The sequence below is a fragment of the Genypterus blacodes genome, unplaced genomic scaffold (assembly GCF_046128005.1).
Source record: "Genypterus blacodes isolate CSIRO-AG114 ecotype Tasmania unplaced genomic scaffold, CSIRO-AGI_Gbla_v1 ptg000007l_1, whole genome shotgun sequence".
NCBI classification, from domain to species: Eukaryota; Metazoa; Chordata; class Actinopteri; order Ophidiiformes; family Ophidiidae; genus Genypterus; species Genypterus blacodes.
Window position 1 is genome coordinate 4,720,153 of NW_027466821.1, and position 22,786 is coordinate 4,742,938.

The 22,786-nt window shown below is 47.1% G+C and overlaps 1 protein-coding gene across 2 annotated transcripts in view; it reads left to right on the forward strand.

The window, feature by feature from the left end:
- pdzrn4 (PDZ domain containing ring finger 4) overlaps positions 1 to 22,786 on the forward strand; it is a 47,867-nt gene that overhangs the window by 1,214 nt on the left and 23,867 nt on the right. The window contains exons 2-3 of one of the 2 annotated variants that reach the window (XM_076153014.1): positions 152 to 275; positions 10,801 to 10,983. In XM_076153014.1, the coding sequence (XP_076009129.1) occupies positions 10,957 to 10,983 (27 nt within the window). In that variant the 5' untranslated portion in view covers positions 152 to 275; positions 10,801 to 10,956. Of the gene's footprint in view, positions 1 to 151; positions 276 to 10,800; positions 10,984 to 22,786 lie in introns of those variants that run through there. The other variant, XM_076153022.1, reaches the window with a different exon arrangement.

Consider the following 22,786-nt stretch of genomic DNA (forward strand, 5'->3'; position numbering starts at 1 on the left):
GGATATGAAAGCCTCAATGCTCAAATTCGTAATTTAATTATATCCAGGCCTAAAGATGAACAAAAATAATAATAAATCATATTTCTTCCAGCTATCTGCTATCCCAAAAACAGAGTCCTCCCTCATGTGCTTCTTGTAAATGATTCCCCAGCTTGGAGCTCAGCCTGCAGCCCCGCCCTGGGATCTGAACCACCGCCGTGACACCTGGAGACGAGCTGGATATCAAAGGAGGAACCAGAGACGCAACACTGATACGCCGACGCAATAACACTCAGGTGTGTGTGTATAAATTCACAAATACGGTATATACTGAGACACACACACACACACACAGACTGATTTCCCTTGCTGCTGTCTGTCAGTAGTTGAAATCCCATGGGGGGTTTTGCAGGAGATGGAGCCACAGTTGGGCGCTAAAGTGAGCAACGGAACAGATGTTTCTCCGTCATGTTTCTTATCCTCTGAAAAGGCGTCTCGGGAGAAAGTCTTTGTGTCTTTGTGTGGGCAGAATGTGACGAAAGTTACGTCGCGACCCGCGGGGAGAAACCCAGCGAGGGCTCCTGAACGCACGTAAATGAGATGGGTTATGTTCTCGCTGAGTGGACAGGGAAGCTGGAGGAGAGGTTGTTGTTAGCTCATTGTTTACACGTGTGAACTTAAATAACAAGATTCCAATTCAAATGAAATGTATTTTAATGTTAATTTTAAAGAATAGTTGTGTATTTCTTGAGAAGCTATGGACAAATTTCATGAAACTTGGTGGTACAGGTCGGCCTGATGGTGGCGCTGTAATAACCAGTATTACATTTCGGTCTATAACTTTTAATTCACAAGTCATAGAATGTAAATTCTTTTCAAAATGTCTGTCTGTTTTCCCGGATTCATTGAGTCTATCTGCATTTCTTCTTTCCTTCAGTTTTGGCCAAATTGTCAGAACATTACAGGAAACCGAAGCAAAATAAAAGTTGAGTCTTTGTTTTTGCTATTATTGGCTGCCAAGTTGAGTGGGCGTGGCTTATTCACCACAAAGTGCTGTAACTCATGAATGAATGAGTTTACTGTAACCAAACTCTGTGCTGCACTCACTACTTATGCAATAGTGTTGGTATGTATGAGATCGTGGCGTCATCAATAACACGTTAAATTCATCATTGAGAGCCATAATAGGAGGCCTGATGGGCCTTGGTGGAGGTATGAGCTCTGTTTTTTGCAGTGTTTGTTTAAAGTTTTGGTCAGTTGCTGTTGCGAGAGTCAGTAGTTCACCAATGACACATCATGACACTGAAGAAGGCAGGAAGTGTTTGATTGCCCCAGTTTAATACCCGCACACAGCATGACATCACCTCATTGTACGTGAGGGCCTCTCAGACAATAGACATCGCGTCCTATCAATTCCCACTAGGTGCGATTCCATGAGCTGCTGTTAGTCATTGATGGATGACGGAGCAGCGCAGGGCCGGTGCGTCTCATTCTATTGTTCCCCCTGAACGTTACAACAAATTAGCTCGCTCGCTGACGTAACTGGGGCTCCTCCGGTTCGCCTCACTCATAACGTGTCCTTTAAGGAGCAATATGCCTTCCTGCTTGAGGGTTGGTTTCCTGTTTGAAGTGAAAAGTTTGCAGTTAAAGTTTGGGAGTAGATTTAGAAGGATTGTGTCGTGTTGTGGTTTCCGTCTCTCTGTCTGAGCTATGATATTGTATCATAGTTTGCCTCAGTTTTGTTCATTCAGCTGATTTGTGAAAGAAAATTGAAATCTTCTCCACTGGTGAATGATTTAATTTGGAACAAAACGTCCTCAGACATTTGGGGGGGGGGTCGTTCATGGATCAGCACGCAGAGGTCGCCGCCACCTGCTTCAGCCTTTGTGGTTTGGGGTTTGGCTGGTGATTGGGTTCGCCTGACACCGACGTCTTTGTCTCACCTCCACTGTCACTCAGCTGCCTACCGTCTCCACAGAGTGAAACAAACCTCAAAAAGCCGAAACCTACAACCCCCGATCACGCGCAACCGCTGTAAATCCTCACACATCGATTCAAGCCGATCTTTTTCTTTTTGTCAGGTTCGATTTGAAAACCCATTTTTCACAAACCGCAAAGTGCATGGGGGCACTGATGGATCAGTGAACTGGGGCGCCGTCTTGTGTGTGTGTGTGTGTGACGCGATGAGCTCAGCGTCCAATCCAATCGGTCCAGAGGACCGCAACGAAACATGCAATCATTTTTTCCCCTTTCTTCACAATAACAAGACGAGCTTGTCAAACAGCAGTGACCAGGTACATGCTTCCTCGTTAGAGCCGTGACCCTGGTGTCTGTGCGGGAACGCCGGGGCCAGGTTACAGGTCAAAGGGCAGGGCGGCCGGGGTAATGAGGTCAAACAGTGATGCATTACAGAGGCGTAAGTACAAACAAAGAAAGTCAGGCAGGACTAATGTTATTCTAAGAGCGACACAGTTGCATATGCATCATTGTTTTTTGTGAATTTCTTCAAATTCTGATGTTACACAGAATACAAACACATGCCATTTTTTGCGAAAAGTATTTACAAATCCCAGCCCTTGAAATCTGTTAGATGTGTAGAAATCGTCAATGGGGGAACAGTTAGACTTGCCATTTCTTTGTGCTGATCTTGTTTGTGTGACACTATGCGCAGTGTGTCCTTCAAGATGCCCTCATAACGTGAAAATGATGCGCAAAATGCCAACGGAGCATGAAGCCTATTTTGCGACCTTTCACCTTTTGGAATGACCCCAATCACAGCCGAGGCAACAGTTACAAGCAGCAGTAATGAGTAATTATGGTTGTTAGGAGGGAGAGTGAGAGTGTGAGCGAGAGAGAGAGGGAGAGAGATCCATTAATCAACAATACAACAAAACTTTTCAGCTTTTTTGTCTTCACGTCTCGCTGCCTAAAGCTCAGCATGTTGTCACAAAGAATTTCTGGGGATTTTGTTTGCGTATTAATGAAACTAGTCTCATTTGAAAAATTTTAGTTTTCACGCTACAGCTCGTCGCCGCAATTCTGACAGCAAATAGCTGCTGGAACACGTTTGCGCTGCTGACAGGTACAAAGCTGTCGCAGGGAGTCTGGAGCATTTTCGCGAAGCGCTTCTTAATTAGGTGGAAGCATCTGGAGCAAGCAGCCCGGAAAGAACATCAGGAAGCCAAACTTTAACTTACAGCCGCAGGAGCCTCGACGCAGACCTGGGTGAAACTTCCTCTAACCGAAGACAGAGCAGCGTTAATCTGAGCATCATGTTTGCATGCATCCGTGACCTGCCGACCCCACAGCCTGATGAATGTGGTGCTCTTAGGTTGCGGGCAACTCGACTGACAAGCCAGTGTATGACAACCGCGTCCCTCAGACAACAAGACGGGCAATTATCTCAGTCGCAGACCAATCAGACACAGCGTTCTGAGGCGTGGAGACGCAATCAATCTCCTCGTGGGTGTAATGAGAGGCATATTTCACTTTTGCCGGCGGAAAGATAATCAGCGGCTGAGCACGAGGGTCAGCGGGTCCACTCGGCAAGAACAAATAACACAAATCCCCATCAGCCCCTGCCGCTCTATTGCCGAATGCTCAAACAAGGTTACCTTCAAACCTGCGTGCCCTTAGCACCGCTGCTAGCTGTGGTATTGATCTGCGCGCGTGTGTATGTAAAAAGAAATGTCTGTGTGTGCGTGTGTCTGTGTGTGTGTGAGTGAGTGCACCACCTTGGATAGTTAAGAGAGTTTGCGGCTCTGGCCTTTGGTGTTTTGTTTGTATCGAGCGAGGGCGAGGGAGAGGATGGAGGTCACCGGCGTGTGTTGGAGGGAATAATGATACTAATTAATTTGAATATTTACATATAATCAGTAGGATTAAGAGAGGCACTATGTACAAGAAAGGTACAGGAAAATACATCAGAGGTGATCCATGCTTGTGAAACTGCCCACCTGGTTCAAACTCTGCCTCTGTCCATGGTACTGAAACGGTCCACCTGGCTTGAAATTATACCTCTGTCCGTGGTGCTGAGACTGCCCACCTGATTCAAACTACCTCTGTCCGTGGTGCTGAGACTGCCCACCTGATTCAAACTACCTCTGTCCGTGGTGCTGAAACTGCCCACCTGTTTCAAACTATCTCTGTCCATGGTGCTGAGACTGCCCACCTGATTCCAACTCTGAAGGTGGAGGTGTTGAAATGCATCCAGTGGAATTGTTTCAGCGTTGCATATTTATACGTGTGTGTATATTTATGTGTGCCAATTTTGTGATAGATGCTCTTATGTAAGGCTGTCAGTCTGTGTGTGTCGTGTGTGCGGGAAGGTGTTGAGCAGTGTGTGTGTGTAAGTAGAATAGAATAGCCTCCTTGAAACCAAACATGTTTTCATGTTTTATTCATTTTTATTCCAGATTTATCGGCACGTTCTCTCAGCTAAAACCGTGAAAAGTTCATGTGTGGCATGAAGAAGCCAGAGATAAGGTTATCAAGATAAGACTTTGTGGCCTGTTCTGTTGGAAAATTGGTATTTCATGATTTCCAAAACCACCCAAATGCAGCACGGAAGTCTTGGTGAAGCAGTGTGTGTAAATGGGGAAAGCAGGAATGGGGCTGGAAGTTTGTGTTTGTGTGTGTGTGTGTGTGCGTGTGTGTGTGTGTGTGTGTGTGTGTGTGTGTGTGTGTGTGTGTGTGTGTGTTGGGGTTGTTTGTATTATAGAGGGGGAATTTCACTTAATTGGAATCTGTGATTGAAATTTATTTTGCGTCTTTAATTTCCCCGCTACGACTTCTGTCTGTCCAATTAGAGGAATAAACCGAGGCTCTGAGGTTTGCGAGTGGAAAACAGATTAAATCCTATAAAGCGAAGCTGGGGGGGAAAAAACAAGTTGAATAAAGTCACAAATCCATTTATTACGCTGCTCTGTTTTCCATCGGGTGAAAATTCAATATCTCCTCTCTCTCTTTCCCCGCCGCCGTCTGGCCTTTTGAAGTCCAATATTCCTTCATTCCTTACTTTTTATTTAACCACAGCAGCTATCTGAGGGCGCAACCTCTTTTACCGCCATGACCCAGACGAGGGTCAGGAGGTCCAGCACCTGTTGAAGGTTTCTTGCCATCCTGCTTCTTTATCGTTGTCTTGAAATTGGGAGCAGGGGAGCGTGGCGGACACAGACACTACAAGGAGACTCTCTAACAGAGCTGCTCTCATTTGTCTCACTCAGAGCGGGACAAGCCCAGTCCTGTCTGTCCCCCTGAGCTGTGTCCTCTCCATCACTCTTCATTACTTCTCACTCTTCGCCTTCTTTCCTCTCCCTTTTTACCTTCACTGCTGCTTTCGTGATTGTAATATGTCATGAATATGTGAATGATTTGCATTTACAGTCTTGGCATGTGATGTGTTTATGCGCAGCGACTCCTTGATTAGAGGACAGTTTATGGTTCTGCCTCGGCGACATATGGCTTTTAATAAACCCAACACCGGTCGCTGAGGTCTCTGTGCCGCTGACTGGGAACACATTAGACGTGCTTAATTTCAGCATCGCACTCATCATTTTGCCATCTGTGTACGCTCGGGTTGTTATCCGCTTGGCTAGCCGTCATTGTCTTGTAAACGCACTGAACACGCCCAGCAGCTCAGGTGTGGAATGAGACAAATGTTGTAATGTTGACAAAAACAGATGTGTGTGTCCCGTTTGAATGTTTTTAACGGGATAACGATTTGAGGAATGGTTGTGTAAGTGTAAACCAGAGGGAGGCAGTATCTGTTAAGGAGGACGAGGATGATTTATTGATTGGAATGGAACTATCTGGTAAGCGTGACATCATCTAGTACTTTCTTCTCACTTTCCCATTCTCTCCCTGTCTGGTATTTGTTCTGACACTCTAACATCGGGTTTCAAAAGGGCGGGAGTGAGTGAATGATGGATGGACGGATGAGGGGATGTTGAAATAGCTCAGAGCGAGTGATGAAAGAGTAATGACTGATGAAGTGAAGAGAGCTGACCGTCGGGCTGAAGCAGCTGCCATTAAGACCCATTACATCAGGCCGGGCGCCTGGTTTGCCGCGATCGTACAGCTGGAACCTTTTTAAATAGAGCTGTTTGGATTTCTATCCCGCCTGCTCTAAAAGCTTTGGATGGCCCCGCAGCACCACTCGGAGACACTCGCGGATGCTGAGAGCGAAGTGCTGCGCCGGGAAGACGTGACCGGTGTGAAAACATCGCAGCCTCCCGCTGAGTCAAGTAACCACACGCGGTTTACAAAGCTCAGTGTGAGCCTGAATCATAACTTGTGAGGTCATGTTTGTTTGGAATCTGTGAGTGAAGGAAGAAAGAAAGAAAGAAAGAAAGAAAGAAAGATAGAAAGAAAGAAAGTAGGGAGAGAGGGAAGGAAGGAAAGACGGTCGGGTGTTGCACTTTGAACTCTGACACAGCACTGACCCTGTGTCATTGTGGATACACTGAACAAGCCTCCCTCTCATGAGATTAAGCCTCTTAACCAGTTTGATCTTTTTGACCAAAGGGGAACCCCAATGGGACGCTGGTGCGACCCCTGCCGTGGCCCCTTATGCTCCTGCACTGATGAATTGACCCCGAAGGTCACCGGGAGAAGAAATCGCTTCTCCAGATTTAACACAAACCTGCAAATGTAAAAATCTGCAAATGTGAACGAATCTTTGATGGAATACTGAAGGGAATAGGAAGGTGAAGGTTAACAAAAAACCAGCATCTGGAAATCTTGTAACCTTGTAACCTTCCGAAATCAACAGCATAAATATTATACTAAATAATATTAATAATAATAATAAAAGCAGCCCTCGCATTCCAGTTTTACAGTGTTGTTCCACAGACGGGGGAGCAGTTTGAGAACAATATTAAAGCTGTAATTCACAACTTCATGACTCGCATTGTTGCTGTTTTATCTGTGCAGCAGCCAAAGGATCCACACAAAAATCTGAAGTTTGGAGAAAACTCCAAAGGTGTCTGTGTGTGTGTCGGGGGGGGGGGGGGGGGGGGGGTGGAGGGACCTTAGGAAAATAAATGGATGATTTTCTTAAAGTTTCCCGCTGCCGTCTGCCCATGACGTTGAAGTAGAACCCAACAGAAAAACCTTATTGCTTTTCTGTGCCTTTTCTCCATCAATACATGCTGTGGAGCCCAAACACAGTTCACATCGCCTCTTTGTCATGTTTGTGGCGAGGTGAGCACTGTCGGGTCAAATCAAAATGGGAATCATTTGGGATTTTTTTTTCTGTGGACCCAGCAGAAGAAGAAGAGTGATTTTTTACACACACACACACACACACACACACACACACACACACACACACACACACACACACACACACACACACACACACACACACACACTGTACAGCGTGGCTCCACGACACGAAGCTATTTCAGTGACAGATCTCTGCTTAGTGCTCCTCTGTCATCAGCTCTGTCATATTGCACGGTTGCTATGACGACGGCGGTAGGATGTCAAGTCGGAGAGAGAGAGGAAGAGAGAGAGAGAGAGATAGGGAGTTTAAAATATATAACATCTTAGTGCCCAGTACCCTCTACCTGTATCAAACAAGATGGAGTTGATTAAACCATGTGAGCCCTGCGTGTAAACTGTGTTAAATCACAAACAGCTGGTAAATTCAATCATATTTATCAGGTTTATGTATCTTTAACAAGCTGTTAAATGCTGTAAAATGCGGCCGACAGTGTTACGGCTCTCACCGTCGGTATGTGCCGATAAAAGCGAATCTCTGACCTTCTGGTTGTGCCTCATTCGGCGGGGCGGCTGTAAAAACGGCTCGATATTGGATCATAAACAACTGACAAAGGCTGCCAGGCGGATTAGGAAAATAAGGGTTTTTTGTGCGGCACAAAGAGCCGTAAACGTCTTTCTCCTTGCAAGAGCCCAGAGTCGACCTTTGGAGGGCGTAGAATCATTTGAGCCTGGCCTAGCTCCTCTGCAGGGTGTATAGGGGCAGATTTCATTCTCCAAAATGTGTTCTAATGAAAGATTTGTGAAATGGCTTTGAACCCACGGTGACGGCAACTTCCTGTTAAGTTTGACACAAATCCGATAGCTGCTGTCTGTCCGAATTTCCCAGCAAACTGAGTCAGAACATGGACTTGGCGTTGGTGTGAGTGTCCAGGTTAAACAAGTAAGCGGTCAGGGTTAGAGGTCAATGAACGAATATAGTCAATTGAAAGGATCCTAACTGAGCTTGTCATAGCAGAGTGTGTAGTGTGTAGTGTGTGTGTGTGTGTGTGTGTGTGCATACCTGGGGGTCCTTTGCAAACCTCATTAGCATCATCAAGGCTGAGGCCATCTGATCCGCGTTGCCCCTTTGACCTCCGGGGGTCGACACGTAGCTGGTGCCAAAGCTCTGCTCTTCACTGCAACCTTCTGTGAACCATCAGTCTGTAATCTGTGGAATGGCCCTTTAGTCAATGCCAACAGATGGTTGACATGCAGTCGTTCCTTCAAAACAACCACACGTCTGGTAATTTGTATTAAAAGTGTTTTTTATGTTCCGTTGGTAATGGGAAATGACATATTATCCTTTGATATTGTCCGTTATTCTGTGTTATTTCCCATTGTTTTGATTCGACTTCTTTGTTTCAGTTTTGATCTCTTAGCAAAGTGCGACAAGGTTTTGTTACGATTTTGTGTGGTGGAATAGAAAGGAGTCATTTGCACCACAATGGGGGGTCATCGTTTTCCCCGTTAAGTCATATTTTCCTGTGTTGTACAGCCACCACGGGGACAGTTAACGCTTTTATTGGTCACTTAGGGTGCAGATTGGGACCGGCAGGGGTCCTGTAGGCACGGCCCAGCCAATCAAACAATCAATCACATTTATTCTCGCTTAGATAATTTCGTGTCAGGGACGTTGTTGTCGGCGTTAAAAACGCAATAACGTGTGGAAACGTTTGCACACCTCGAGGTCAGCGGGTCGCCCGGTTATGCCGATTTCTATAGCCACATAAATGAAGGCTTAAAGTGACAGTAGCTAAAATGACCTGTTTTCACTCTGTGAGCACAACGGTCTTGCGGCAAAAAGATCAGTGAAGAGATGAAGGCTTTGTAGAGGTTTCAAAGACTCCTAAATGAAAATGAGAACATGGAAACTTGCATTTGCGTCCTTTTAAAGATACCATCTAGCTCGACTAAGCCAGACTTCCTCGCCGTCTCCCCAGGATTAGAGGCTGGCTGTGCTGTATGTGGACCTGTTTGAAATGTAAACAAGACTGCACAGCTTGGTGGGGGTGATCTCTTCTGCTGGTAAATTCATAATTCATTATGCTTAAGTAACATCAGAAACTCTAACAGATCGGGGCTTTGCTAAATTCAAGAATATACTTTGTGTATTTTGTTGTTTCATGAGTCGGATCTGTACCAAGCGTTGTCGGATCTTTGAAGCTTCTCAAAGAGTTGTAGCAGCTCCGAACATCTGCGTCAGACATCTGGATCCACATCGCGTCATGTTGCCGAGCTCGCAGCATTCAAACTGACTGGAAGTGAGCCACAGTTTCAGTTTCTGCTGCTGTGTGATTGGTCAACACACACTCACATTTTTGTGCTGTTACTGTGAGATGTGATGGAGCTGCCTGTAGTCTTTGAATCAGGGTCAAAAAAGCTAAGGAGTTGTGATCAAATATGACATTTCACACAGGACAGTGAAGTTTCAGGGACTCACAGGCTAAAATGCTCCGAGGCAGAGAGAAAGATTCTGATTGGTTGCTCACTTCTGGGTTAAAGTATCTCAGTCTGACGGGTGACTGCAGTATAGCTGACTGTGTAATATTTGCTCCAATTTTAGCTAAAGAGGGACAGAAATCCTTGAAGGATGGAGATGGAGTCCAACAGCACTCATACATTATTAGCGCCCCATACACACAGACTAAAACACGCACACATACACTAACCACTTGACGTCATTGGAGTATTCACACTCTTCTCAGAATTGATATTTCAGAAAAGTTTCCGGCTCTGCAGTAACATCAGGATGTGGGACGATGAGGAGATTCCAGGTCAGCCTAACGTTCCTCTAACACCAAACCTGAGCACATGTTTAGGTTTGAGGTCAAGCAATGATTAAATGACACCTTTTAAAACAGACATATGTGCGTAACGGTAAACCCCCGCTGACCTCCGTATGGATTACTCCCCCGCATAGATCGGTGTTTCTTGGGATTTACCAAATTACTGTACGTGCTACAATTTGCTCCTTATCGAGCATATTGACTGTAAGGACGAGCGCTGCCAGTCAGACTGCCACACCCACGGCCACAGAGGGCCCCCGATCAATACGTGTGTGTGTATTCACAGCGTGGACTATGGCCCCGGTTATTATGGATGAGGGTAAACACGTTATGAGGCATTCCAATGTGGAGACGATTTAAAGGAATTTGTCCGTGTCAATACTTTTTTTTATTAGTAAACCATCAAAGATATGTTGTCCTCTTTACGTGCCAGATGGATCCATTGTTTTTGTTCTTTTGTTGCTTCATTAACGACACACACACAGATGTAAGAGGCGCCTTTTGCAGTACAAAACATAAGGAGGATTGAGGGAGACAATGGACACTTCCTTATCTTGCTGGCAGGCAGTAGCTTGTCGCACAGTCGGGATTAGGACAGGAAGGAGGAACCAGCAGCTGGAGGCAGGAAGCGAGACGGCACACGACATCGCAGGCCCCACATCGAGCTCGCCCATGTATGACTAATCTCGCGTCCTCTGACCAAACGCGCTATGTCTCTTACACTGGTTTATCACTGTGTGTGTGTGTGTGTGTGTGTGTGTGTGTGTAGGCGGTGGCAGATTAAGGCCACATTCATTCTCAACAGGGAGGCCCTTTCAAACCCAGCTGGTTCACCGATAAGGATCGAAAAGATTGTGGTCCACCGAGGAGAAAGACGGAAAAGCAAAAGAGAGGGAGGAGCAGGGAGGCAGACGGCCTGGAGAAGATGATTAAAAGCATCAAATTAGTTATGGTAAACTAATTATTTTCATACATAATTAATAACTTGTGCTTTATAGACGTAATTCCCAGACTTTGTTTGTCTTGGCTACTAATTATTTCCTGTTTACACTTCACTTCTTCGTCGCCACTTTGAGTCACCTGGAGTGAGAAGAGCACTTAAATACTTCACTTCCTCTGCTAGAGAACAGAATCTGTCCACCGTCCAACGTTTGTAAAGATTATTTTCATGCCCAGTTGGAGGCAAGTACAACCAGGGGAGTGTGATAGAGTGGAAAGGTAATGATGCACTCAGAAGTAAAGAAACTGACTTATTCTGTGCAGATGTACATACTTCAAGAAGTCCTTTATACCAGGTCTGACATTTAACTGTAGACCTGTGCTTCTTGGTCTGCCTTTGAAGTTTGAGGTTGTGTGTGTGTGTGTGTGTGAGAGAGAGAGTCTGGCCTTGTCCCCCCCTCCACCTTAATCCAGTTAAGCACCTGGACAATGGAGGGAACAGCTGGCTCTGCCTTCCTATGCTCAGCAGCGTGGAGTGCAGGAGAGAAACGACGTGCGCGAGCAGGGAATGAACCCCCCCCCCCCCCCTCCCTCTCCCCTCAAAAAAAAAAAGGAGATGAAAAGATGGAGGACAGACCTCTATCTGTCTCCCTCCCTCCTCCCCGGGGGCGCTCTGCTGGCCCCGCTGCTCCATCCATCCTCACGGTTCAATACTGGCACAGATGTTGGGGAAAGTTTAAGAGGCCCACTTGTGCCATTAGTCCAGCAGCAGAGGCGGCGAGCAGCAGGGGGAGACTTCTCTAATCACTTTTATTGGAGCTCTGCTATTGGGTTAACACAACAGGGTCAGGCTCAGAGCTCGGCCAGCACTCCTGCGTAAATGTGTATGTGTGTGTGTGTGGGTCTGCGTATGGTTCCACCCCAAGGCACACGTAGTGTCACATCTCTACCTCTGTATTGTACAAACACACACACACACACACACACACACACACACACACACACACACACACACACACACACACACATATTTGTGATGGTGCAACCTGAGACTTGGCCGTGTGGCAGACGAGCTGCCGTTCTGATATCAGATGCCTGTGTGGGATAACAGCTATCCTGTGTCCACGCAGGAGTCAATGGCAACCAAGCTGCTATTTGTGTGAACGGCCAAAACAACTCAGTGAAAAGATGCGAGCGCTAAATGGAGACAAAGAGACGACCTGAAGGCTCCGTCGACGCCGTCTTCACTGTGCCATATCAATGCGTTTGTTGCCATTGTTTAGAAGGGAAGCGACCCAAGTGCACAAGTGAGAGCCTGAGATAGAGGTAAACAAAATGAGAGACAGAAACGCGTCTGCGACTACTTGATCATATTTAGAGGCGAAGAAGAAGGAAAGCGCTTCCCCAAAGGCACAACTCATCATGTGGAGGCTTATCAGTTGTATTGTTGGCTAACCAGAGATGCTGCTGCTCCGTCCATGTGCTTCAGGGCATCTCCACCCTTATGGGCTACTTGACCCCCGCATGACAAGCATGGCGAGAGGTCAGCTGGTCAGACGCCAGTTTGGCTGCAGGCTTATTGAGTAGAGAAGCTGCTGCGGTCTCATATTCCCCCTCTCGGTCACTACTCCGCTCCGCGCTTCCATGTATATGGGAGCAGTGAGTCTAACACGAGGGTGGCTCCCGTCCCCTCTGGGTTTGTGGTCATAGTAGAGTTAGTAAAACGACGCCATTTGCCGTTTGGAAATGTCCCCTGCTCTCTGAAGCGTTAGACACTGATTTGACGGCGAAGTGACTGTTTTAACGTTTTGTCTCGGTTAGTCTATTCCCCGGCTCTGAATGGCTTCATTATCGCACACGGCGTCTGTTTGTTGTGTGTCCGTCTCGCCTCTCCTGGCTGCTCAAAGGGGCCTCATAACTAAGATTGGATACTAAACCATACTGTGTTTCTATCACACTTCAATAATGGATGATTTTTGCCCAGCTGGCATTCTGCAATTCCTCAACAAAAGGTCCCTCTGTGTTGCTTCTGAATGGATCCCAGTTTAGTTGTTTTGTCCTCGCCGTTCATTTGTAGCCCGGCCTGCTGTTTTTTTTCCCCGTCTCTCATAACTCTGTTCATAATTTGTTAATTAAACGACTGAAACGGCTCTGACTCTTTTCACAGAGTCAGTAGTTTTTCCATCAAACAATCGGGATCAGGAGACAATGAGTGGCGGGGAGAGACGGTCATTATGAGGATTGGATCTGAACGCCGGCCTCCCGCAAAGCAATTAGGCAATAATGAATAGTTACAATGTAATTACACCGACAACAACAAAAAAAAAAAACTCCCCCCCCCCCCCCCCCCCCCCCCCCGAAAAGGACGGCGCTTTTCAATTAACATCACGTATCAGCGTTTCCCTCGGCCTTTACCTCCCCGCCGTAAATAGCGCTCTAATCGTGTTTTTACCTAGATGAATGGCTGGCGCTGTTCAATAATGTATGGGATATGGCTGCTGAGGGCCGCGAGCTGGTGGCCCTCGGGCTCTTCCCACGCCATTGGCTTTGAGACGCACAGCTGTCGGTGGGAGTCGAACACCGGCTGGTGTTTTTTTGCATCACAATCTGAAGTAAAAGTCACGTTAAAGTAATCGGTTTGTGTATTGGGTGGAATCTTTCCACACAAGCAGGTTTCTGCTCATTTCTCACGTGACGTTTTGCAACAAATGGGTCGACTTGAGCGTCAGAATCAGAGCGCTTGATCATCACTGTTTTACCCATGGCGCTTCACTTTCGTCTGTCGCCAAGGATACCCTAGCCTCTGAATGTCTCCACTAATTACTCCCCCTCCTCTCCCTCGCAAAAACCCTGAAAACTTCTGCGTTTCGGAAAGTTTCTATTAAAAGTTCCCACTCCAATGTTGGATTCAGCGGCGGAATGGTTCAGAGCTTATTCTATTTTCAGACGAGGTGTATGAAATGACCCATTTCCTTTCAATCTCAGCCATATAGGACATTATGCTAATGTGGCGTTTCCAGTCCCTTTGAAGTGCAACACTTCCCCCTGCAGCAAGGCTAGTTTGGGTTAACCTCTGACTGGCTGCCACATCAGACTGTTGCGACTTTATCATTAAATATATTGCAGCCTGTTTGCAGCAGACTTCCTCGCCCCGCAGTCAACTGTTTTCCTACAGCGTGACAATCTGCTGCTGTATTGCCGCTGAGCAATATTCTCCACAGCCACGTTCAAATCCCACATCTTGAGCCTCTCCGGGTTTATATGAGAACATGAACAAGATGTTTCAGCGAACTGGAAAGCATGATGAGATGAAGGGAAATGGTGGAAATGAAGGACAGTGGATGGATAGAAGTGGATCATCAGCGTCAATGATGATGTCATCTTCTGTAGAAATGGGTTCAGAGAAAATATGAGAAAGATGGAGAGAAGGAACAGGATTGTGTGTGTTCAGAGATTATCTGGATACGGGTGTAGTGTGTGTTTGTGTCTGTGTCTGTTAGCAAATGTTGAATCTACGGATCATCACAGCGACAGTCCGGTCACATTGCTAATCCTCAGACTGCAAACATCAGCAGCGAAAGCCTGAGCGAGGAGAAGCACCCTAAAGTTCATTAGGGGGGATGGTGATGTCACCTTCCGGAGGTCAGCGGAGGCGGCGGTGACCTCATCGGGGAGGGTCGGAGAGAAAGGGGTTAAGTGTTATCAGGGGGGCTGTATCTGGATCTGCTTGGACGCCCTTGACTGGACCGCTATATGGTCCTTGTACCTGCGTGAGCGCTGATAAGGAGGATGACGCATGTGTGCTCTCCGCTCGCGACCCGAGCAGCGGCGACCATTCATCACCACGCACTCGGGCTGTGGGGGGGAGAGAGGGTGCAACGTGCACAACAATACAGCTTTGATACTGATAGATATTGGATTTGATGTACGTCAGCTACAAAGCGACACGCTTCGCTCCATCCCTCCTCTCTCCTCTCCATCTTCCTCTCTTTTGCTCATCCACCCCCCCACCGCCCCACCTCCTGCTATGAGGGGCCAGTTGGGCCGCGAGCTAATTTGAAGCCGATCAATACCGGTCTGTGTCTCTTCCTGTGTGTGTGTGTGTGTTTGTGTGTGTGTGCGCTCCAGGTCCAGCATCCTCGTCTAACTGCCAGGCTCAGAGAAAAGAGCATCTGTTTGGTGACTATCGCACTCTAACTGTAAATCTATCGGTGACCATTAAACACCACTCGACCCAGCGCCCGACTCGGTGCAGGAGGCTATCTGATTGAATCCAAATGAGATTGATCCCACACGCCAAATCCAGTTGTCAAACGAGCGCACTGACAAATGGCCTCTCAGTAACTTGATTAACTGTGTGTGAGGTATTTACACTCCTTGGTTTCTTTATGTATCTTATACTAGAATACAGGGCTTTGACTTTGACTCGACATACTGTACATGCATATCTACAGCTGACAAGTAACATGTCCATACTTCTACCCCACTATATTCCAGATAGAAGTATTGCACCTTTTACTCCATTTCATTTATGGGATCACATAGAAGTATCTTAGTGTTTGATCTCAGCCTCATTTCAGCCCTAATGGTGGAAATGCCATTTCAAAATTACCCTCACTACTTTTACAGAGTGATATGGATCAGGATATTTTGGTCCACCTGGTCCCTGAAAGCATCTTGACCAGTATTGCGCCTCGATTTTGAGTGGAAATCTTCATCATCTCCAAATTAGGTACAATTTCATCCCAAATGATCCAGAGTCGCAAACACAACGATCCTCCTCCTCATTGCTGAGTGTAGACCCTGTAAATGAGTGTTATTAGTTTATTTACACACACATGCATACACACACACGCAGGCAGATGTTGTGATGTCGGTTCCATCTAAGAGACCTCAGGCCCCCTCCTCTGTTTCCCAGCCCCTTCCCTTAAACAGCCAATGAGGATGCTGTGTATTCATGAGCGGGAGTAGGAGCAGGCATGTGTAGGCAGCCCGCCACAGGAGGAGGTGTGTCTCCATGAGCCAAAAGTGTGTGAGCCTACGAGTGTGTGCTCATAGTGACAGAGGAGGTGGGAGAGGGAGAGAGAGGGAGCGAGAGAGAGAGACAGAGTGTATGTAGGCATGCAAGTGAGAATTAGACACACAGCAGAGGGAAAGAGAAGCCAGGTGCTTTTACTCATCTTACCACTGATACACTCCACACTCACACCCAAACACACACACACACACACACACACACACTGAAGGAACTACATCCCATCCTCCACTCAAGCAGTGAAGTGTGTGTGTTTCTCCTGCGCGCGGAGCAACGGTGCGGCTCGCTGAGGATACACGGATGAGAGAGGGGCGAGGGGGGAGGCGAGGAAGAGGAGCCCGAGCGCGCTTCGCCCTGGGGGAGCGCACGCACACGGCGCCTGTGCGCGGCAGACAACACACGCACTCCGGCAGGCACTCGCCGCCGTTTCCCTGACAACTAGAATGGGCTGCAATTTGTGCACTTTGCAGAAACGGGAGGAACACTACAAACTGCTGTATGAGATCGCACAGGTAAGGGGGAAGGGGATTAGAGGAGGAAGAGGAGGGAGAGCTTTGAGGCTGTGGGGGAGTGGTGTTGTGTTCGGCTTTTGGGTGATGAGTGTGATGACATAGTGAAGATGCTGATGATGGATGACGGCGGGAAGGATTTCACTTTAAATGTCTTTAAGATCAGGATAACAAGGTGAAAGAGAGGGAGGTAGAGCGAGTGGGGAAGTAAGGAAAAGGGAGAGGAATGATTGGAGATGAGTTAGTTCAGAGAGCCAGTGTCTGTGTGTGTGCGCGCGCGTGTGTGTTTTCTCTCCATCAAAGCGAGCATAGCCAGTTATTTCTCCCCTCTAGCAGAAGATGTGACAACAAGTTCAGCTCCTCTTCTTCATCTTCTTCTTTCTCCTCCTTCGGGGGAATTCATCACATTTCTTCCAGCCTTCAAATGTGTTCACTTGTTTTTTTCTCTCTGCCAGTTGTTGAAATCGTTGCTGTGTGTGTGTGTGTGTGTGTGTGTGTGTGTGTGTGTGTGTGGGCTGTATGAGTTTAATGACCTTTTTGGATTCTTCTTCTTCTTTGTTCCCGGCCTTGTGACTGACACCAGCAATATCCTCTCATATCGCCTCCGCAAACAATCAGCATTATCATTGACGGGAGGTAAAAGGCGGTGAATGTGTAACTTGTGATATTGCGTGGGGCCCCATGGAGGCACGAGGCCATTAGAAAGTGTTATTAGTGTTGTCACGTCAGAAAACACCCAACGTGCCATTTCTTGTATTTCCTCAAAACTGGTGAAAGTGTTTTTTAAGGCTTAGGTGGAGTTTTTTTTGGCATTATGGTGACAGTGTGTAAAGCAGAATATGGGACACACGTGCTCTATGTGTGTGTGTGTTTGCGTACAGTACCAGACCAGCGTTCATTCATCATTTAGTAACTTACAAGGTTTCAGGCGGCAGTGAAACCGGAGACGGCGCAGCGAGAATAAGCCTTCATAAGTTTGTGTTTGTGTTTTGCAATGGTAGACATGAAATGATGGCGTCCTCCAAAGTGTTCCGAGAGCTGGAGAGCCTGTGGAAATGTTTCGGTATTCCCAGTTGTATCCGTAAAGCTGTAATCCGACGTCTTTATGGCTTTAACGATATGTGGGTTAGAATAACCGGAAGGCTTGTGTCAGTGGTTTGACGATGACGATGTTCTTACCGCTCAGTGAGTGAGTCAAACAGTGACGGCAGGGAGATAATCACCCTAATGCACCTCCTGCCAAAGTGCCCTTAAGCAAAACCCTAACCTGGGATGAGAGAGTGTAAGTCAAATGTGCGGAACACAACTATAAATATCACTCAGACTCTATTCCGTCACGTTTTAATGAGATGAGAGAAGTCTGTGCGGGGTGGAGATCAAGAGAATTAGACGTGCCAATTAACAGAAACCCTGGGAGGTCGCAGCTTTGTGCTCTCTTAAGGGTTAATATACGATTGTGTTCAGTGGGGTGATGAATATCGCCCGCGCGCTTTGGAAACGACCACAAATACGACAATCTCAAGCTACAGTATGTGAAATTCTCATTACATTGTGATAGAAATCCATTCATTAACCCAACATGTCTCAGTAGCACCTTCTAGTGGTGGAATCACATTCAACGGTATATAATCTTCAACCGTCATGGATAATCTGAGACTATACATTGATTACACGGTTTAATGTGCGCCTGTTTAGTCTAAAGTCTATTCTATTTACTGTATATTTGTTTTATAACGTCTCAATTTGATCACCTGGCCTACAACGTGTACAAAAGTGATTTTTTTCAGAAATTGATTTGGCCGTGTTGCACAGTGGCTGTAAAAGGGCTGCGTGTTAATGAGTGTGGATAGAAGAAAAGCAGGCTGGGAAATTGGCTTAGACAACAAAGACATAACACGAAGGGTTGCTTCCGATTTCCTCATCACACCGCTGGTGTCCTGACACTGTGGCAGGGATCCAAGAATACTGTGTGTGTGTGTGTGTGTGTGTATGTGTGTTTGTGTGTGTGTCAGCGTGCCCGCTCACAGTTAAATGCTCTGTGCTGTGTAAGTGACAGTCAGCAAACACCCGCGGAGAGAAAGAGAAGAAAGGGAGGAATTGGTTTTGGCAGTAAGTGTGTCAGTGTGACTTTGTCCCCAAACTTTCTGCTGAGGGGATTCTGCAAATCCAGAGAGACTCCTCAAGAATCCCTCTGTCACACTCATTTCTTTTGTTTCCATTTTCACACTTTCTCCTTCTCTAACCTTCATTACTCTCTCTCTCTCTCTCTCTCCTTCTCTCCCTCTCTTGCTCACTACAATCTGCGTCCTTTCCTACACACACACACACACACAACGCGGCAGATTCTAAATATGTGTTTGTTCCGTTCCACTTTCGCCCGGTCATTATTCCCTGTGCCGAGCCTGAGGATGCTGATATGGTAGCGGAGGCGGTGCAGGTGCATCATTTGGTCTCTTTGTGCTCCGCTGTGTGTCTGTCACGCCTTCGTTTTGCCGCTTGTGAGTCCTGACTGGTGGGAAATCCCAGCTGATGGGTGAAGCTTTTGTGAGAAAAGACGTTCATTGTGTTGCTATTTATTGTTTTGGTCACATAGGATTTTACTATACCTCCTTCACAAAACATTAAATGAAGTGAAAATGCTTGTTTTTAACAAGAGGAGCATTAACCTGTTATACAGCATCAAACGGCAAGTTTCCATCCACTTTCTGTGGCGTTTAAGTGACAAATTGACTTTGTAGCGATGAAAGGATGTGAGGCTTTGGTTGGCATGTTTGACGTTTCCATTCAGTCTTTTGTGTGTGTAGCAGATTTTGTCCCTTTATCTTCCCCGATGACCCTGTGTTCTGCAGCTGAGGGTTCCGGGTTGATGTTGGTGGAAAACGAGGTAATGGTCTGGCCCCGGTTGTGAGCCTTTTCATTGAAGAATCTAAACCTTGTCCAGTGCCACGGTGTTGTTTGTGGTGAAAGTGTGTGTGATGTAAAAATAGCTTGGATGGAGACCTAGTTACTGATGTTTCACCACACACAGGCTGGAGTTATGATATGGCGCTTTCCCAAAGTCAGGGATTACAAATTCCCATCACCGTGAGAGCAGAGCGCCCTGTGTGATTTCACTGGGACGCGACTGCTGCTCCTCAGACAGACGCTGCCCAGCTCTCTAGTTTTTTTTAAGGTGGACTTTTCCCTTTAACGTTAGCAGGCATCATCAGTGAAACGATTTCCCAGGTACGACAATGACATTTCCTCCCCCCCATATTGCGGTCAGCGGGGGTTTGGATCAGAGTCCAGCTCGGGTCCCGGCCCTGCAGGCTCGCCTCGGTGCCTCCGCACTGACCATCTTTGTTCACACAGCTGCCCGCTCTCTGACTGGACCACTCGGCTGCCCGGCGGCCACAGACAGATTTATGACTCTCCACAGACCGTTAACGTTCAACTTTTTCCTTCCTGATTGTATGTGAGAGTGTGTGTGTGTGTGTGTGTGTCTACAACCTTTTTTTTGCTGAGGCAGTTGCCATTCTGTGTATTTTTGCTTGTGGCTGTGTTAAATTGTCCAGCAGCCTCCAGCCTACATGGTCTCATAGGACTCGTATTCAGCGCTATTGTATCATACAACAGCTACAGACATATGTGTAACCCTGCCCTCATGTCTGCTCACACTCACAAGTCCAAACTTGTTTGCTTTCCATCCACCTAGAATTCAACTGAGATTTTCACCTGCAGCTAAGATATATTCATGGAAATACGCGTGTGTGTGTGTGTGTGTGTGTGTGTGTTTTATGGCGACCCGGCTCTCCCGGTGTGGCTCTGTCCTCCAGAGACAGATGCTGTGCCACATGTCCAGCCTGTTAGACAGCATGAGAGGGGAGCTAGACAGAAACCCCCACCACCCCGACGCCACCTACGGTGTCCACTAAGTGCCACGCCGAGAGGGGGGAAGCTGCAGTCAGACGCACACAGCCGTCACCTCCATATGGCCGCCTCAGACCCGGACCAGAGTCTGCACTCTTCACCTCATTAGCTCGAGATGTTGAGGCTTTACTGCAACAGGAGAAGATTCGCTTTAAGTCCTCAGGTCGATGTGGAGATGTGAACATTTTTGGGGGAAATGTTCAACAGCGGCGAGCGTAAGCTTCCTCTCCCGGCGCTCCTCTGAATGATTTGTTTGGTCCATTAATCGTGAGAGGAGGAGACCAAAGGGAGATAAAGCGACGCTATCACTCGATTCATCAGCCGTCCACTTCCTGGAGAGCCGTGAAGCCAGCCTTTCTCTTTCTCTCAGGGATTTTGAGCTTTACACAAAGTATTTGACGAAGTGACCTTTCCCATTTCTCCTCACATTTTTCCACCCAACAAGTCCCCCACCTGTCTGCATGGGTCAGCGAGTCTGACCTTTTCACCTGAGAGTCTAATTCCACCTGACAAGTCTCTCTTTCTCTTCCTCCCTCTCTCTCTTCTCTGACAGTTTTGTGTTGCCTGGGTACAGCTCACACATTTTTTCAGCTCTAAAATCTAAATCATCGCAAAACAGAAAGCACAAAACACCTGCAGGAAACTTTTTGCTGTTACAAAGTTGAGGCATCTGAAAGTATGTGCTTTGTATTCATTCTAAATGAAGCCTTACTGAACATTATTCACTGTGAGTGTCCCAGATTTCTCACTGTGGATGTTTTGTCAGTGACGCCACAATGGGCTGAGTAGAAGAAGAAATATGCAGATAGTGTAAAAGCCGTATTTTTCCTCTCCAGGGGTTTAAGTACTATTTTACTCTTGGAAACTTTCATTTGTTTGTGCTTGTCTTTCCCTTTGTGTACTGTTAAAGACTGTCATGTAAATTTTCATTGATTGATGGATAACAGTAGCAACTTTAGTGACTCTCTCAGCCTTTAGAATGATGATCTGGAGTAATGATCTCCCCTCCCCCCCTCTCCAAAATGTTAACATAGAATTATGGAAATGAACTCCGCTGCTGTACACAGATCATCTGGTGTCTTCCATCATGGTTATAGTTGCTCGTTGGAGCACGGCGGGATGATAATATCACATGATTTAGAGGTGCATATGGCCTCGTCACCACAGGGTAGTACATCTTCTGGTCGCAGGCCAAAAATGGAAACAGGAAATGGGTGATTATTCAGTGTCAGCTTAACGCCAGCTTGATACGGGGGAAACAACATCCTGGTGCTGTTGGAGGATGTGGTATAGTAGGAAAGGTGTGATGAGGCATTTCTGACTACAGACTCATCTGCTTGTGCAGGTGTGTGTGTTTCTCTGTGGTGAGAGGGAGGGCGACATGAACATGGTGACAGAACGCTTGCCAGTCTTTGTTTGTGCGTGTGTGTGTGTCTTTTGTGCATACGCTCCTGTTTTTGCCTGTGTGTGTGGGGTCACAAAGTCATTGTGAGGCAGGACCGGCACGGAGGGGGACGGCGGGGGGGGGGGGGGCGTTAACAGTCGCCGTTTCGCTCTGCCAGCCAACGATCTCCCCCTGCGCTGGCTCTGATAAGCCCAGGATGAAAGCTCTCGCTGTGGGGAAAGTGTCACTGCCCCCCCACCCACCCCCAACACACACACACACCCTCCCGTCTCCCTTTTAGACAAGGCAACAGCACACAGGATGAATACAGGCATGCCACACACACATACACACACACAGATAGGTCGTTACGTTAAATACACATGCTTCATACATTCATGTACCATTCATCAGCTTTATAGTGCGTTTTCCGTTTTTACAGCGGCTTTAAAAACGTCACTCAAGCTCTTAGCACCAGACAAGAGGACTTATCAGTTGTTATCAGCCCCGCGGCGATTACCATACACACTGACCGGCCAAGTACCCTGGCCAAGATGATAGGAGGAAGGGGAGAAAGGGAGGAAAAGGGGAAGCGGAGAGGGTCGGTGGGGGTGGGGGTGTGAGAGGGAGAGAAAGAAAGAAAGAAAGAAAGTAAGAAAGGAAAGAATGAGGAAGGCTGGGGAGAACCGGAGCGAGAAAAGTAGTGGTGTGCTGTCAGGAAGTCTTTTTAATACCCCTCATTCTTCTCTAATTTATCCTCCCTCCCCTCGCCTCGCCCTCTCTCCTCCACCCATCACTTATCAGTCACCAAACACTGCCTCAAGTCTGTTCCATTTCGCTGCGCCTGTCTGTCTTCCCGCCGCCGTCGCCGTCTGTCTCATTAAATGCACTTCTTTGGTGTAACGTCGCTCGCCGACGTGCCACCGGGTTTACACACCAGAGACGGAAAAGCCTGTTACTCAGTATGCGTGAGTGCGCG